This window comes from Typopeltis vanoorti, chromosome 10 (genome assembly GCF_054136105.1).
Source record: "Typopeltis vanoorti isolate ZY-2024b chromosome 10, IOZ_Tvanoo_1.0, whole genome shotgun sequence".
Lineage (NCBI taxonomy): Eukaryota > Metazoa > Arthropoda > Arachnida > Uropygi > Thelyphonidae > Typopeltis > Typopeltis vanoorti.
The window spans coordinates 5,479,108-5,498,810 of NC_143558.1; the positions used below are offsets into that span (position 1 = coordinate 5,479,108).

At 34.9% G+C, this 19,703-nt stretch overlaps 1 protein-coding gene across 2 annotated transcripts in view; it reads left to right on the plus strand.

Annotated features, from left to right (window-relative positions):
• The window catches only part of LOC150102145 (DNA polymerase eta-like), a 111,893-nt gene that overhangs the window by 55,187 nt on the left and 37,003 nt on the right, over nucleotides 1–19,703 (plus strand). For both annotated transcript variants that reach the window (XM_090399260.1, XM_090399262.1), the window contains exons 6-9: nucleotides 3,722–3,825; nucleotides 8,212–8,331; nucleotides 11,637–11,760; nucleotides 16,843–16,908. In XM_090399260.1, coding sequence (XP_090255386.1) covers nucleotides 3,722–3,825; nucleotides 8,212–8,331; nucleotides 11,637–11,760; nucleotides 16,843–16,908 — 414 coding nt within the window. The remainder of the gene's footprint in view (nucleotides 1–3,721; nucleotides 3,826–8,211; nucleotides 8,332–11,636; nucleotides 11,761–16,842; nucleotides 16,909–19,703) is intronic.

Genomic DNA, 19,703 nt, shown 5'->3' on the forward strand with positions numbered 1-19,703 from the left:
TTATTATGCATTTGTGCATGCATGAGGCTGAATTTGATGAACAGAAGGACTTTGTATATTACTGATGAATTGCACTTGATTGGTTTTAGAGTTAGGTGTCTGGAGAAATTGTTGTTCATTGAGAGATTGGAAGTGCAAAATCAGGAAAATGAACCATTAGGAATGGGGTTTAGGCACACCTCTAGTTAATGAGTATGAGAATGCTGAATGTAATATTCAAGGTATTGAATCCAAACAGGATGGTCATTAATATGCAAGAGGAGCTCTAGTCCCAAAGGGATATTGCAGTTTCTGTATACAAATGCAAAAGAAGCATCATCCAAAATAAGGTTGAGTACTTATTTTGTACTTATTTTGCTAATATTGGCATATTAGCAAAATAAGTACAGGCCAAGTAATTCTTATGGGAGATCTCAGCTATGAAGATGTAAATTGTAAAGAGAGAAAGATGCATGACAGGATGAAAATGGAATTTATGCAACTACTAAAAGCTAATTAGCTGAAACAGTATGTGGTTAAAAGAGGATCCAGGGTTTGAGAGTGCTGGTCTGGTGAAAGCCACTTTCCTTCCAGTCAGGGAAAGTGATTATGCATTCTTGATGTGAGAGGTCACTAGGTATGGGATTTTCAGTTAAGAAAAGAATAGGTGGAACTACATAGCTGGTAATTATTATAAACTTAGGAGAAAACTAGGAACAGTATTATGGCATAAAAAAAAAACTACAAAGGAAGAGTGTTAACGGCACATGGAAAATGGCAGGGAGTGTTGAAGAAAGTAGTGTCATGTGGGAGTTAAATGGACGAGTATCATCAGTAAGCAGAGCTGCAAACGATGAATGCTGTGAAGAAATGATTAGTAGACTTACAAACAGTACAGAGCACAAGCAAAAAAAAAGTGAGTAGCATGATAAGAAAGGCCAAATCAGATTATGAGAGGAAATTAGCTGAGCAGGCCAAAGAAGATCCCGAAGAGATCTTGTTCTAAAGAAGTTTAATGAAGACAAAATAGTTCCCTTATTTGGAGTTATTGAAAGGGTTGATTTAGGACAGAATTCAAGAATGGGTGAATATGTATATAAATTGAGGCAGGGGAGTGTGCAGCATAGCTTTTTGAAGGGTGTGTCCTGCCTGAGTAATTTAGCAACAATAACATAATCTTCTTTCTTATGTCTTCTCTCCATGTGAATTTGTGCACATCTTTATGTTGAAATATGATGCATATGATAACTAAGCTTTATCCTGAACAGAAATCATGTGTGCTGATCAGACATTTACCATTATTATTATTAGCTTTTGCCTTTTTTGTCCAAATTTTATTTGTTATCCTACTGTTTAAATCTCTAAGGGACCTGTTTTTTGTCAGCTGCCTTCTCTGACGACTTGAAAATGCCAGCCTGGTTGGCTAGATTAATTGCATACCTATTCTCAAACCACTGCATTGTGCATTCAAAGTCCACAGTGGGCATGGTTTTTTGTAAAAGTGTGCCCAGGATGAGCTTGTATACCTCCTTGAGTTTGTAAGGCTTTTTTAAATTCCACTTCTTAGGAGATCTCTCTCTCTCTGTGGGGCCCCATAAGTTTCATTGTCCAAGTCTGCATTTTGAAATTTGCTCACATAACTGCTTGAAATTGCCTGCCAATCAAGAAGTTTATCTTTGTGGTTGGTGTTGAATGCTCATTACTGCTTCCTTTCCATGATCACTATTGCAAAAATATAACATAAAATAGGATCTCACCTGTTTTAGTGTTCTTTGTCTCAGTACCACCAATTAAGTCACATGGTGCTTCTCTAGTTCTGTTCATACTTCTCATAAATTAAAAGTGAAACTAGACTAATGGTTGTTTGGTATTTCTATATAATGAACTGTATCATGTCAACTTTAAGCTGAAATGTTTGTATAAACTCATAACTAAGCTCCCTGTGGTGTAACATAATTCCCCATAGGTGGAATTATGTTACATCTGCTCTCACCTTCAGTCACATACTGTGAAGCGTGAACTTTTTGCATAGGAAAAACATAGGTTGATTTTGCATTTTCCATTTGAATCCATGAATTTCAGAAACTTTACACAAAAGTACCTTTTTTCTTTATAAAGGTGTACCTCCATTATTCAGAAACTCCATGTAATTTTAAAAAGAATAACTGATTTCTAAAATATGTGCATCTTCTTAGGGCAATCATGAAGCCTCTTGAACATTTCTTTTTTCGTTCTAAAGTTTTACAAATCCTGTTGGGATACAGCCTTATAAAGCTCTTTATAAGGGCTTTTCAGCTAAATGGTAGTTGCTTTGTACACAGAAGTGGCAGTGTTTTTCTTCCCATGAACTCTGAGTTTTCATTCTGCTGAACAGGTGCATTCTCATCAGAGAGCACATACAGCAAAGACATAATAGCTTTAATTATGGCCAAGGAAGGCTATTAGCCTTCCTTGGCCATAATTTCAACTAACCTAACCTAACTCAACAGTGCGATATTTTTTTTTATTCACAATATAAAGAAATTCTTAGCTGAATGAAAATGGGAATGCTGATCAGGCAACAGTTTTTATTTGATGTGCCAAACACTAATTGAGAAAGATAAACATGATGTAACATTAATAAGCGCTTGCATTGAGAAGCAGAGACTTCATAGTTTTCTTGTGCATACAACTACTATTGATAAATAAACTCTACTTTCCATTCATTGTTTTTAAATAAAGCTTTATTCTCAGAATTGTACAAGGTAATACAAATGATTTGGTGAGTTTGGATTTGGTTTATAAATGAATAAAATTCATATGTCATTCAGATCGATTACTCTTTTTATCTAATATGATTTATACTGAATGCAAGGACCACAAAAAAAACAAACAATCCATTGAGTTAAAAGTGAAGTTAGAAACTCAGATTAATAATTATAATAGGAATTGGTATCTAAACTCCAATCTCTTGATGGTTGCATAAAGGATCTTTTATTACTAAGCACATCGGCCTTTCGGAACACATGCAATTTACAGACAAAAAAAAAATACTAGCTGTGATGGAGCAGTAGATGGCATTGATGTAGATGATTGGCAGTAGAGATTCAGTGTAGTAGTGGAGATGGAGAGTTGTATAATAGTTGTCTTCCTGTGATTAGTCTTTGGACTCCTTGGAGGTGCCAGGAATAATAATAATAATTATGCCCTCATTCTCAGATATCATTGTTTCTGCTATTTACTAATCATGCATCAAAAGCTATTTAGGAGAACTAATTTTGAAATCATTCGAGAAGAGCTTTATTTTAAATTCTCTCAGTGGAACTGAAGATAATCAACATTATATGAACCTGACAAGTGAGGAGCATGTCTGGCCATAGAGACTGCTTATTCCAAAATTAAACTGAAATGTATATATATTTGCAACAAAGTAATGTGGAATACCCTACTGTTATAATATGTTATAATAATAATAGCAAAGCAAGCAAATACTCTTTATTATCCCAGTCATTGAATGATTGTGACAGCTGTTCTCAAAAATGTTTTATTGTATTCAGTTTCATTTCAGAAGAGTTTTTTTCTTTAAAAAAAAAATTGAATGAACATTGTTTTTTGCTAAGAAGCCACAAACTAGATGTAATAGACTGTTGTACAGTATAAATTACAAATATCCTGCAAAGGATATTTGTAATTCAGAATCCTGTATATTTTTAGTTTGAATTTATCAACAATGTATTCTTTTATTTTACAATTTATTTTTCAGATGCTAGCCAAATTAACCTGTGGTCTCCATAAACCAAACCAACAGACAGTTCTTCCACACAGTTCTGTTGCTGAATTATTTGCTTCAGTACCCATAAGCAAAGTGTAAGTATAAATGCAATTCTAGATAGAACAAGAATATATGAAGACAAAATAAATTGTATATACCAACCAGCTTGTGATTTTTCAAGGATAAACACAAAGGCATTTTCTGTCTTTTATCATGCAATTACCTTGTAATTTTCCCCACATCTTGGCTTGGAATTTCTTAATGGTAGAGCCATTAACAGATTAACTGTAATGGAGATTATTTGACTTAAAGTAAGCTGACTTGGAATTTCTTATATAAAGAATTGTCCTTGAATATTTTAACTTTTTTTGCTATGCATTATTTTGTTTATTCACAAGAATTTACAAAATCGAATTTCACTTTGGAAATATGCATGGGGAAAAAATGTCTACTTCATAAATGTAGTGATATCATAAATTCTAAAAGTAATTTTTTTTTTATTACTGAAAATATTTGCAATCTGTTATTTTCAAAATCTGTGAATAAGATGTTTTATTCAGATCCTTTTATTTTACTAGAAAGAATGCAGAGATTATTTTGGCATTATTCTCAGTAGTTTATTCTGAAAATAATGTAATTAATAAATAAAATATTACAAAAAAAAAACATTTACTGTGATAAATGAGATTTTAACATTATTCCAGTATTAAGAATATAAACTTGTATCTTCATTGTTTACATATATTTAGATATATACTTATATTTTTAGATATTATTATTATTATTAGTAGTAGTAGTAGTACAGGCAACTCCAAGGAGTCCTTAGACTCATCGAGGATGCCCTAACATCATGTCAAGAACAACTATTCAACATTCTCACAGTATCTATCATACTTCGCCTTGAACTCATTTACAGTCATGGCACCCACAACAGACTCTGACAGCTTATTCCACTCATTCACCACTCTCCAAGTAAAAAACCTAGCTCTAACGCCCTTGCTAACCACACTCTTGCCCAGCTTCCATGGATGGCCCCTAGTCCTCCCACCACCAGTCCTATTCTCAAAAATATCTTCTGAATTAATCTTATAGAAACCCTTCAGTAATTTGTTATATGTTAACTTGTTGAAGGTTAGTTGTTGTTTTGGGTTTACGTTGGAAGCAACTAAGGCTATAAGGCTAGTGTATTATGTGTTGTTTCATTTAGGATACCTTTGATGGTAGAGTAAAGATATGGGGTATATATAGTCTTGTTTTGGGGGATGGGGATCTTTTTGAAGAGTTTGAGGGTTTTGCTGTTATATCCATTTTGTTGGAATTATGTAAGTCAGTTGTTCCATGTGCAGTGCTGGTTTTCAGAACAAAATTCACTTTGCTTTGGAGACTAAAGTTTTGAAAATTCCAAGATTCTGGGCAGGTTGGTGATGAAAAGTAGCATCTAGGTATCTGCTTGTGTGTGTGAGAGGGTGGGCAGGCATGGGCCTGTGTGAATGTGAGGGATCCATCCATTTGCCTTATAACTAAAGACACTCATCACAAAATATTAGTGGTTTACATTAATGTCTTTATTTTCTTACATAGTTATCCTTGGTTGATTTACTACTGAAGCAAAGCAACTCAGGCTACAAGGGCAGTGTATTATGTCTGCTAATTTCGTATGTTCTAATGGCCAGTTTGCCTGCATTGCAGGAATAAGTGTATGAGCACTGATTCTGCCTTATCCTTGATTGGGGTAAAAACAGTCTAGTATCTAGTCAACTTCTTCTTCATGTAACTTCCTCAGCGAGAGGATGTAGCACCATGTCCATCCGATTCTCTCTGTTGGTGGCTTTCCTTTTTGTTTCTGCATAGCCATGTGATCCTGTCCATCTTATATCTTCAAGCCATGTCCTTCATTTTTTGCCTCTTGATCCTTTTCCTATAATTTTTCCTTCTAAAACGGTTAGTGGCCTCTGTTCCTACTGAACCTGTCAGTACATGTCCTGCCAATCTCATCTTTCTCTGGATCATTTCCTGTTATAAAGATCTGTGTTCTCATTCTCTGTTGGACATCTGTATTTGTCACATGTTCTGTCCATGAGATTTTCAGAGCTCTCCTGTAGCACATTTAAAGGCCATTATCTGTCGTCTTACTCTCTTTTTGGATATCCAAGTCTCACTTCTATATGTGAAAACTGGCCACACTAATGTTCTTATCATTCTTTTCTTAGTCAACTTCAGTGCTTCCAAAACACAGCTTTGCTTGTTTTCCTGCAAAAAAAAAAACCCTCAGATCTTCTCTACTTCTTTTTAATAATGATAAGCTCAACAGATGAGACCAAATCTCTCTCTCTCCCTTCTAGGACTGACTCTTACTTCAAACCTTCCGGCATAATCATATCACTTCTATAGCAGCAGCATCTTCCATAAAACTTTACATCCTTTTCTGCTTGACACTGTACTTCTCTTCTGAACTTACGCTGTATAAATTCCACATCTAGCCAACCTTGGAATACTACTCTAATGTTTGGGATGATGCACCTAAGACCTACTTGAAAGTTCTTGATGCTGTTCAGAAAAGGACAGTTTGGTTGATTAATGACACATTAATGTGTTCACCCACTTTTCCATAGAAGATCAATTTCTGCATTGTGTCTCTTCTACAGATATTTCCGTGGCCACTGTTCAGCAGAACTATGCCTTTCATTTCTGCCAGATCTACAGGAACTCAAGCAACAGCTGCTCATCATCCTTTTACAGTCAAACTGCATACTCACAGAACCTACTACTACTACCAGTTATCTTTCATTCCATTTACATCAACACCCTCTGCGGTGACACATTTTCAAAGGACTACAACCTTCGACAGTTAAAGAAGAATATCAGCAGATTACTCTTCTCCTGACCCTTGCCCACACACGCATGGCATTTATTTGTTAGAGGTCCTTCTGCCTTTCATGTATGGGGTAATATAAAAAAATTCACAGGCATAGCAGCTTAGGTACATCGGATTAACCATTCCATTATAGCATTAAGTTTGTATGAAACCAAGTTACTTGGCTGTGACAATTGTGTTTCATCTTTCTTTATATATGTATTAGACTCAAATGTCCTGTTGCAAGTGATTAACTTGACTTCTTTAAAATCTAATATTTGGTAATGATAGGGTAATTAATACTATATCCATAGTTTGCTATGTCTGTTAGCGAGTTATGTGTTCTGTAGGATAAAAAGAAGGCTTGTTTTCAAGAGGGGAAAACTCTGGTATCTTCATATTAAACTCATTTTTCACTTGAAAAGCCCTTTAAATGTTTATGACATCCTGGATGATACCCTATTTCTTTACAGACAAAAAAGAAAAAAAAAAAGTGGTGTTCTCACTATAGTACTTTGGAGTCACTTTTGCAGAATAAATGTACAGGAAAACCTCGCTTAATGCGAATCGATATGCGCAATAATCAGCGCGATTGAGTGAAATGATACTAATTCCTCCCTTTAAGTGAGTGAGTAATCAGTTATTGTGGTTTTTACATTATGCGAATTTTTACATTACGCTGATAAAGACTCTACAACCAAGTTTCCTGAAGCATTGCAAAGGATAATTCAGGAGGGTGATTATGACAATCATCAAATATTCAGTGTCGACGAAACTGGTCTCTTTTGGATGAGTATGTGAACAAAAACTGAAACATCTCAACCAGGATACAAAGAATCTAATGATCGTTTTACACTTTTATTAGGAGGCAATGAAGACGACTCTAAACTCAAGCCTATGTTAGTTTATCATGCGCGGAATCCAGTATCTAACATTATTGAAGAAACACAATTGGAAAAGAACTTGTATTTAATGAATTGGATAATGAAGATGTGAGAAACTTGCTCAATGCCTATTCAGAACAGTTAAGCGAGAATGATCTCCTTCAACTAGAAGAACAGCGTGCATATGAAGAAGATAAGGAGTGCGAACAAGAGAATGTTATGACTAAGAAGCTAACTGCAAAAGGACTTGATCTAGTTTTCAATCACATTGAGTATGCTAAGGAAATTTTTGTTCGATGCTGATCCTGATATAGAACGAAGCTTTGAAGTCCATCGAAATCTTGATAAAGCGATCTGAAATTGCATGACAAAATTGAAACGGCAAGCGCTATTCAAACATATTTACTTAATTTTTTTGTAAAAAAAAGTAGCTCAGTGGAATGTTTAGACATTAAATAAAAATATAAGCAATTGATTTTTATTAACTTTGATTTTATCCTCTAATATAGCTTATACTGTAATTTTTTTTTTCAAATTTATGCTAACTGATGGATGAATTATAATTATTCCTATTGTTTATTATATTCGCTTTTTTTTAATTTGCTTAGCATGCATTAATTGATGGATTAATTAATCACGTTAAGTGAGGTTTTCCTGTATACAGAAGTTTTTAAACACAGTTTTGTAACCTAATGTTAGAAGCTATAAAAGTAAGTACTTTTAAAAATTATGTTCTTATACAGGCGTAATCTTGGTGGAAAACTTGGAGAAGAAATCATGGAAAAACTTGACATTCAGATGATGTCTCAGTTAGCAGCATACTCAGAAACACAGTTGCAAAAATATTTTGGCTCCAAGACTGGGTAAGTGAAGAGTACAGTTGATTAAGATTTCAAAAAAAAAAAAAAAAAAAAAAAAAAACCGCAAACCACTTATTCCTTTTTGCCTTTTGCTGAAATTTGTCTTTAAATACATGTAAGAAGTTAATTTAAAAATTATATAGTAAAATCTGGTTGATTGGGATAGCATTTGTTTGGGACAAATCTTAAGGAACCAAACCAAATCAAGAAAATTTCCAGAGATTTCTTTGCTTATTCAGGACAGGAGATGCAGGTCATACTGTGCCAAACAACAGCATATAAATGACTCATCTAAGCTTTGCTCCTCCATATGTTTTAGCTGACAGATGACTCATTACTCCTCTTAGTGACTCAGCTTATATTACCATCTACTTGTAAGTGGGATGGGACAGTTTCTAACTAGCATTAGTTGAGTGCACTTCTGTCATCTTTCATGCTGAGCCAACAGCTAATTAGAAAAGTGTAGAGATTTTTTAGTGCTCTGTTTTTTGAATTTTTTTTTTTAATTTTATAAAATTTTGAACCCTTACAAAGATGCCACATAAAGATTTGCCACTAGCTGAGAAAATTGATTTAGTGAGAAAATTGATTTAGACCAAATCAAAGGATTTCCCCAATACCAGTCATCTTTGTCTGGCTCACATAACTGGAGTATGGAAATCTATGATTGTATGCTTGATACAACAGCAAGATAAAATGTGAGAAGAATGGACATGCCATGGAAAGAAGACACATCCCAAAACACGGAAGTGTGAAGGTAAGGATCCTGATATCGAGATGCCCTAAATCAGTGGTTCTCCGTTATAACTGGATAAGGAGTGTGCATCCGTGGTCCAATATTAAAAATGAAATCGGAGGAGCTAGCTAAGAAGCTGGATCATGATGATTTTAAAGGAACAGATGGTTGGTTGCCTCGATGGAAATGCAAGTGTGATATTAAATTCAAGTTATATAAATTAAATGTTTAAATATCAAATATTTTCTGTGTTGTGTATTTTTTTATTTTTAATAGGATCTCATTAAAGGATAACAGTTCTCTGCTGATATTGACAATAAGGAAAAATTAAATATCTACATAATTGGCTATTGTAATTAATTTGAATAAATGATTTGTTGCCCATCTTTTGACATGAAACCATTAACATGAAACTTCACATAATTGGGGCAGCCCTTTAATTGAGCTAATTGAGCCAAAATGTTCTAGTATTGATGTGTCCCACTTAACTAGAATCTATTGTAATCAGACATGTTCAGTTATACTTTCTCAAAGAATGTATTTGATTTATCTATCTAGAATCACATATTCATCCTGTCTGACTTTCGTAATTCATTTGTTGAGTTTATGAAATGGCAGAGTTGGTTTTGGATGTCTGATGACAGATCAGTTTGTCTAAAACCATGGTTCAGCTTGCACAGTCATTTTCAAATAGAGAAGTTAACGTTATCCAAGCATCCTGCATGAATACTGATTTAAAGTTTAGAAGGTTAATGAAAAAGTAGCTTGATTTTGTAGATAAACTTTTACATTGAGGTCATAAGCTCTTTGTTGGAGAACATTTCATTATTATTAGTGCCAAAGTTTTATGTGACAGACTCATTGCAGGGAATAAATGATGTCAAACACAAAACTTATCAAAAACTGTCCTTTAAACTCATGCAGTGCATCCATGTTCGTAACCTGATCTCTATGCAGAGAACCTGCTCCTTACTCATATCTGCCTTATAGTTCCAGGGATAATCTCAATGATATCCCTCCTCCTCTTCACAAGGCTCTGAAAATTTCATTCCTTCAATCTGTCTTTTCCTTCACATTCCAAAGATCAGACACCACCTTAGTTAATCTTCTCTGCACCCTTTCTGATGTATCTTCAGTCCAAAGAAAACTAGGTGAACAAATCTGCATGCAATAATCCTATGAAGCCTGATCAAGGCCTTATACACTGAAACTATAACCTCTTTATTTCTGCATGTCATGGTCCACTGCATCATTGCTATAATCCAATGTGATGACTTCATAACTTCTGTAATGTGACTACTAAACTGTGTCTCTGTCTACCATCACTGCTCTGCTCTTTCTCACTCACCAGCAGTCCAGTCCTATCTCATTCCTACACTTGAGCTTCACTGGATACCTCAATTATGTCCTCTATAGTAGTTACCAATCTATCGTTTTCATCTGTTAACATCATCTCACCATAATCATTCTTTCTTCATCTTGCCACATATTGAGAGAACTCTAAAGAATTTTTCCTTGCCCTATTTGCTCATTTCTGCTCATATTGCACTTTTGCTTTCTTTATCACTGCTTCTTCTTGATTTTATTCATTTCACACCTACCTTATTCAACCTTTTGACCATCAGTATATGTTCACACATTAATGCTGTTAATGCTCTTGGTCAGTGCCCAAGCAACATTTATCTCTTTTCCACTTTACTCCTCATTCCACATTATAGCTACAAGCTTCCTCGTGTGCTTTTCCTAATTCCTGTTTTGTAGTCCCACATGTATCCTTTCCTCAGGAGTCTTCACATAGCTGGCCATCATACCATTGATCATCCTCCCGATTCACTCCTGCTAACTAGAGGTTGATATGACACCAAATTCACAATCACATTTTTTAATGATGTGATCAGATCTACAGCTAAACCTGAATTTACTGGTTGTAAGTCATCCTGGCACTAAGCCCAGGATTACCTCTTGTTCTCTCCTGATCTCCCACCATTTTATGAAAAACCTCTTCAACATTGATCCTATAACAACCTCTTCCAACTTGTACATCTCTATCATATCACCCCTCTTCCTCCTATCCACTAGACTCTCTCTCTGTAAATTGCATCTTCTCACCTTTCCTCATATTCATCATTCCAGAAATCAGAAACTACCATAATCATTTGCTTCTGGACCCTTTCTAACATCTCTTTTCAGTGTGTAAATTTGAAAAGTATGTCACAATGAAGATGTTGATAGTGGCTTTGGCATGCAGTCAGAAATCATACTAAGTATTTGGGCTTAAAGCAAGTTATTCACTAGTGGTTTGTTTGAAATCTGATTTTTCAAACAAATTACTGGTAATTTGTAAGTATTAGAGAATTCTTCACTATAGACAGAAAATGAAGTTAAGGATTTTGATTCGAGTCATTTGTTATATGCTTTATTTTTCATGTTTTAACATTGTTCCAACTTCTATATTGATATATAACATTTAATTATTATTAGAATTCCATATGTCTAATCTTATGAAATAAGATATTCAAATTAAAATGTTATTGTTATTTTTGTAAAACTTATAATTTTGATTATGCATTAGGTCTTGGCTATTTGCTATTGCTCATGGGCTTGATGATGAACCAGTGACTTCAAGACAGTTGCCCAAATCAATTGGTTGTGGAAAGAACTTTCCTGGAAAAAGATCATTGCATTTTGTAGATCAGGTAATAATCTTTATATCTAATTCTTGATTTAAATTGAAAATTAAAGCCTAGTAATATTATGCTTATAAATTATACCTGTGCGACTTCACAGTTTCACACAGAAGTTTTGTTTATACAAACGTGTGTGTGTGACCCACACATGAAAGGTCACAAGACCGTTGATAGATTAGTGTCATATATGGGCAAGAGGATGAGAAGAAAAGAGGAATCTGTTCATATTTTGTTTGAATAGCTGAAGGTTGTATTCTTTGGAGAAGGCAGAGTGGGGGAAACTGTTCCAAAGAACAGAAGTAGATGGAATGAAAGAGGAGGCAGTGAAGTTGATTTGGTAAGTTTCAAAATAGACTGTAAAAGCGTGTTGGTTAACAATGACTCTTGTTCTAATGATATTGAAGGAAAGTGGACGAATGATAGTGGGCAAGTCAGCAGAGCACTGTCCATGAAAGTATCTCGAGAAGAGGCATAAGGCAAAAACCGAACGTTTGTGAGAAAGGGATCATCAATTAACCAAATTGCCCTCTTCTTGATTGAATCGAACAATCTTAAAGTGGATTTTGGTGCACCACACCAAATGGGAGCAATATTCTATGGTTGAGAAGATTTGGGATTTGTATGGAGTTAGTCGAGTGGTCCCAAAAATTTCAATAGTAATTTTGTCTGAACTAAGGAAGGTGCCAGACCAACCATTGCTGGAAAATCAGTGGGATTTCATGCACTAGACATATTAAAGTAAGTTTCACAGCTTACACATGCAACAAAAATTACATAGAATTTATTCAAAAACTCCAATATATTTCATTCAACGTTGGATGAAATATATTGAGATTTTCGAATAAATTCTATGTAATTTTTGTTACATATGCAAGCTGTGAAACTTACTTTATGATTTAGGTGATTAAATGAAATACATATTGATACAGTACAATTCTTTTGTTGTTTTTATCCAGATTCAGATCAATGTAATTTCAGAGCCAGTATAGTAATTAACAAGTGTCTTCATCAATGTTCATCCACTGAGCCGGATTTTCTTCATTAAGCCTACTTAATGGATATTAAGTAGGCTTAATGCTATTAGTAGTAGGTATTATTGCTATACCTTTGGAAGCAGATCATATAATATGTTTTCATAATTAAGCAAGTCAAGAACAACTTTCATTGCAGATCATTGCAATGTTTTCATCAGGAGAATCATCAGGACAGGCCAAACCTTATGGCAATATTTTTATAGTTAACTTTTAATGCTTTTCAAGACCCCCCAGGCATTTTTTCCTATCACCAGCTCATATCTATGCTTCCTTCCTGCAAGTTTGAGCACCCTAGGACAATAACTCTATCCTTAGATTATATGAATTCTGTGGATTCTTTTGGCACATCTGCTGTTAATATTCTTAGCAATGTGCATTGCCAATATAATGCAGTTTCATCACTATTATATACTTGCTCAGGACTGAGGCCCTTCTCAGCTATAAGATTCGTTTACGTATTCTTAGCTCCTGCATGGTTTGTAGACCATTTTTTCACCACAAACTTTGTGGACAGAAATTCCTGAAGCCATCCATCACCACAGTCACACTCAGGCTAATTAAGCAAGAATGTGCTTAATTATTTAAGTACATCTATGGCACCCATTGAGCTAGTTGAGTGGTCCCAAAAATTTCAATAGAACTAAGGAAGGTGCTGGACCAACCATTGCTGGAAAATCAGTGGTGTACTTGTATTTATACTTTATTATAATAATTTGCATTAATAATTACTTGCTTAAATATAATTTCTGTATGCATCCTATGAATGAAACCAACAAAAATAATTTTAAACATTTTAATGCACTACTTTTTACACATACTGTAAACGCATAACCAATGGGATATGATTAATGGATGAGGAAGTTAAGTTAATTTGTGGAACATAACATTACTTATGTCGGGTTCTGTCAGCGCATGTGTGTGTGTATTTTTAAGTCTTGGTATTTGCAAAGATTATTCTAAAGAGGAAATCAGTTATTAGTATTACAAAACCTTTACAGGATTGTCTGTGGTTGCTAGATTTGCAAAGGATGCATAGCATATTGCTGTTATAAGGACAAATAGAAATAAGGAGGAGGTGGGAACTAAACATGGCACCACTCTACAGATTCTTTGTCACGCCACAACTACATTATCATGCCAAATTTGGTTACTTGGTTTTTATCGTGGTGAAAAAAAAAACTAAAAATTCTGGAGATGAATAAGACATTATCTTGTTGATGTAAGATATTATTATTATAGTACAGGCAACTCCATGGAGCCCATATACTTATCAAGGGAATCCCTAAACATTATGCCAAGCACCATCCAATATCTGCATAGCATCCATCATACTTTGCTTTGAACACAGTGATAGCACATCACAGCAGACTGGCAACCTATTCCACTCACTCACCGCTCTCCAAGCAAAAAGTCTCTTTCTCAAACCCTTGCTCAGTTCACAAAGATGGCCTCTAGCTCTCCCACCATCAGACCTGTTCTGAAAAGTTTCCTTCATATTAATCCGTTTAAAACCCTTAAGTAAAAACCCTTTAATTTGTACGTCTCAATCATATCGCCTCTTTTCTTTCTATCAACTAATTTCTGTAAGCCACAAATCTTCCACCTATCCTCATAAGGTGCATTCCATACACCTGCCACCATCTTGGTCACTTGCCACTGGATCCTCTCCACCTCCTTTTCATTCCCAAGAAACCCAGGAGACCAGATCTATGCACAATAGTCAAGATGAGGTCTTACCCATGCCCTATAAAGAGATATAATAACCTGATTATGTCTGCTTCTCAGGGTGTTCTTCAGTAACCAAGCAATTCGAGTTGTTTCAGTTAATTCAGGAATACTTTTCTATAAGGTTGGACTTCTCTGGTTGAAGAAGACGGATGTAATTTCTTTATGCTTCTCTATGCAGACAGTGGTAGATCATCCAGTTTATCCTCTGCTAAGGACAAGGATAGATCCATTATCCAAAATTGTCTTTAATGGAGGAAACATGAAGCTATTTTTATGAACAGGATGGAATTTAGTAAGCATGTTCACACTTCTGAAGACATTTGACAGTTTTGTCTGAAACATCTTCGGTACAAAAGATAATTATGCATGTGCTTTCATTAGGTTTTATAATGAGCAGACTTTAACAAAAAAGGATTTATAGTAAGAGGGTTATAATGCATTGTTTAGAAAGAATCAATAGTATCAAGTCTTTTGATTTGAGTGAGATTATGATAAAATTCAGCCTGTATTTTTGTCCTTGTGTTTTAGTTTATTTTCGACAGCAAAAGTGTCACTATCATTAAATTTCTTAATCAGGATATCTTAGAGAGGAAGACAATTGTTTGATCTCTGTGCTGTGAAGTTAATTAGGTGATGTATGCAATTGATTTTTGTAAAACGTTTTTTGTCTATACATATTATGACTGTTGAGCATATAATCAATGTAATAACCACACAGGATTAATGGAAAACGGAAAAGTGACCAAGGGAATAGTTTATTGTGGTGAATTTCTGTTAAGATAGTTCCAATGCTATGGGACTTTGGCTTAAACTTATTGCAACAAGTTCACTGTAGTGAGAGTTGACTGTATTATGAAAAAATCTGATATAAACTCATGACTAAATGTTACTTTATTTTATTCTTATCAGTTTTTTTTTTCATAATATTATTCACCATCATTGGTGTAATTAGTAGCATCTGCTAAAAGGGCAGTAAATGCTACTAAAGGGCTACTATGTCAGACTACTAAAGGGCTGTTGATGTGCAGTGTATAGCCTCATGCAGTCAAGTCATCCCCACCTTCAAGTAGTATAGCCTGTTTTCACAAACTTTGTTTACACTTAGATAAAGGATTAAACCAAGAATATAATTTCTTGGCATCTTTAATATATAGTATAACCAAGTGGAAAAACTTCCAACATTGATGTTTCAAATTAACATGAAGTAACAATACTATATTATACTATTTTACTCAGCTGTATGCCAATCTCTAATTTTTGGAAAATGATTACTATTAATTGTTCATATTATTATTATTAAGAGAGAGGCCTGCAGGGATTCATCAAGGGAAGCCACATACTACACGCACCAGCTATCATACTTGTTCTTCAATTCATCCACACTGCTTGCACACACAACATCCACTGGCAATCCATTTCAATCATGCACCACCCTATGAGAGAAAAATCTAGCCCTCATCTCCCCCCCTTCGTAGCTGTATTCATTATCAGCTTCCAAGGATTCTCTCTTGTCCTTTCCCCACCCTCCATAGAATTAAAAATTCCATCCACTGAAATCCTGTACGACCCTTTTAGAGGCTTGTAAGTCTCAATCATATCACCCCTCTTTCTCTTGTTTACTAGTGTCTGCAGTCTACAAATTGTCACTCTGCCTTATCAGTATTTCACAATCCTGGTATCATTTTTAATGTTGATACAGTGAAGGGTACTTCACTGTATCAACGGAAACTAGGAGATCAGACTCGTGCACAATAGTCCAAGTGAGGTCTTATCGAGGTCTTGTAAAGAGACAAAATGACATCCTTATCTTTACATGTCAAAGTTATTATTAAGTCATTTTTAATTTATGTAACTTTTACAATTGTTCTTTTACCTCTAATAGTGTAATCATATCACCTCAGCTGCAACCGAGACATGAACTGGTAGATACATGCTTTATGACTCATTCTTATGATTCATGTTTTAAATGCAGTTATTGGTCTGCCTCTGTGATGATGTCAATATAACACTGGATGGATGTCAGCGGAGAGAGAGACAGACCAATAACTGCATTTAAAATATAAATCATAATAAGTCATAAAGTATGTGTCTACCAGTTTGTGTCTCGGTTTTAACTGCACAGAGTAAAATGACAAATAAATAGTTTTTAACTAAGCATGTGTATAGACATATTTATAAAAATTTCACGACACATGTAAAACATTTGTTTATTTTATTTATTATAGAGGGTTATTCAAAAACTGAGACACAAACTGGTAGACACATACTTTATGACTTATTATGATTATATCCTGTGAAATGCAATTAATGGTGTTTAATTTTAATGTAGGTACAGTACTGGCTACAGAAATTAGCTGAGGAACTTCATGAAAGGCTGGAAAAAGATCAGAAAAATGTGAGTAATATTTATGTATAAATAATATTTATATTATTATATTTTGGATGCATTTATAAAACTAAATTCATGTGAAATAGGTCTTTTGTAATTTGCTTAAAAAACAAAAATTAAAATATTTGTAATCGAGTTTCAGTTCATTTTAATTCAATTCTGATTTAAAATGCTGCATGTGTTGATCATAAAAATACATAATCTTGCCATAAATACTGTTACAACTTCCACACACACACACACACGCGCGCGCACGCACCCCGCGCCTTGTGCTCTCCAGAGAATTGCACGAGACTGATTCCGTTAGTGGCACTGTGCACAGCCAACATTCATGTGTTTATCGTAGAGAGTGGTCTAGCTGTACAGGTTAACATGAGTGGGGAAATTATGAGAACTGTGTAGCTGTAATAGCACTTCACAAGGTTGAAATGCAGTCACCTATTATTTTCAACATGCTAAAAACACTCAGGATCAGTAGGATGTTTGTGTAATGAAATTATAATGGTGGCCTGGTTGGCCGAGTGGTTAGCATATCTGCTCTCTGGCCAAAAGGCTGTTTGAATTCTGTTGTGGGCCTGAATATTTATGATTGTCTGTGAAATTACTAGTGGTGGTGGTGGGCAGTTGGTAAATTGAGTGGTGGAGACAGAGAGGTAGAGTAGGTGCCCTTCCTCGATGAGTTTTTGGACTCCCTGGAGGTGTCACATAATAATAAAATGTTTTTTAATGGAAAGGCTTGAACCTATTATTAACTTAACTAATAGAAATTATGATATCACCATTTTGCAAATAAACAGACCTGGTAAAAATGAAATTATGAAATGAACTTCAGATTTCAACAATTACAGTCATGATGATCAATGGCTGTTAGGCTAACAGGCTTATTAAGGTTAAAATCCTTCAGAGTAGAATTTTTGAATGTTGACTCTACTATTTTTTCCAAAAACTAACACGTTACAAAGTTATGTTATTCAAGGAATTCAACTGAGTGGTGATGGTGCTTTTATAAAAATCCAGTAAGTGTGTTAAAAGTTATATCACATTTTATTAAATATCAAACATGTTTTTGGTTTATTTACTCTATGCATCTAATTTTATTTTGCGGTGTCGAGGCTAGCTGGTGAAAGGACGTACTGTCGGAGAGCTCCTGAAAGATTTGTGATTTTTGTTGATTTATTAATATTTTGTTAGATTTAATTGTGTAACTTTAGTATATTATTGTAGTTATATTAGTGTAGTTAGTGTACTAAAGTGTTTTATAACATAATCTATGTCACGAAGTTGCCGCTAGAGGGATTCGTAGTGTGTAGTGTTCGTGAAAGCTCCAGATAAGATAAGCACTATTTTTGGTTATCGTTGATAAATTTATTTTAATATTGTGTAGTTTTGTTTGCCTTGCGTATCTTAGTGCATCTGTTTGTGTTTTTTGGTGTTTATAATTTGATAAAATACGTTACTAGTAAGTATGGCTCCAGTAATGATGGTTCGCCATCTTCTTTCAAGAACGGTAATGTAAAGGGGATGATTCAGTGTACTATCTGCAAAATGTATGCTTTGCGGAGTGCAGTCAGAGTGTGGTTAGATGATAATAAAGGAGTGAACGTGCGTAGAAAATGTAAGGAGAATGAGGAATTGAAGTGTATTTTGGATCGTGAGTGTGATATTTTTGTCAAATTTGAGAATGAAGAAAATAGGGATATGACAAGAAACGGCGAGGTTGTACCAGAGAATTGTGAGAGTGTGAATGTAGAAAGTGTGAAGGATAGTATTAATGGTTTTACAGAGAATAAAAAAGATGAGATAGATGCAATGAGTGAGATCGCGTTGTTGAATGGTGCGATACAAAGGGCAAAACAGCAGCTAGCGCGTATGAGCAAAAGTCGACTGAATGAACCAACCAATAATAAAAAGTTAAACAGGAAAAATAGGCGTATGAGTGTGAACATTAACAAAATGAAGGATAGAGTGCTGTATGGAGACTCGTTAGTACGAGGTGTGTTAGTAGAGGATTTGACAAAATCGTACCAATCTGGTGCGACCATAAAGGATGTAACTGAGTCTATTAGAGAGAAAAAGGAAAGGGTGAAAGAAATGATAGAAGACCTGAATGAATTGTTTGAGGTAGCAAAAGAAAAGAGAAAGAGTTAGAATGATTAGTCTTTTGCCATGGTATGACTGAAATGTTTAAAAGAAGGGCCATAATTGCCAATGACTTTATGCGTGGGTTATGTATGACGAGTGGTGTGGAATTTGTGGATGTGTGGAGTGAGTTCGATGGGCGAAAGGATCTATATAAGATGGATGGCTTGCATTTGAATGGTTACGGTGTAAGGAGACTTGAGAAAGTGTTGCTGAATGTAATGGATGTGCAAATTCAGGGAAACTAGATTTATTAAGGGGGAGGGGATAGATATACAGTCCTTAGGGAGGCAGTTGAATGTATGAATGAATATAATATGCCCGAGCAAATAAGGACAACAAATCAGAGTGGGATAGTTAATATAAGGCATCAAGGTAGGGTTGGGGCTAATGGGGGTCTTAAATTCATGTACACTAATGCTAGGAGTATTAGGAACAAGAAGGAGGAGTTTTTGGCCATGGTTGGCACTTCCAGACCACAGGTTGTTGGTATTAGTGAATCATGACTGACTGTAGATGATATAGCTAGTGGGATTGAATGTGATGGGTATAGTGTGTTCAGCAATGACAGGGAGAATAAAATGGGGGGAGGAGTATTGTTGATGATAGCTGATGAGCTACAGCCAAGGAGATTAGAAGTTGAATTGCAGGATAGAGAAAAG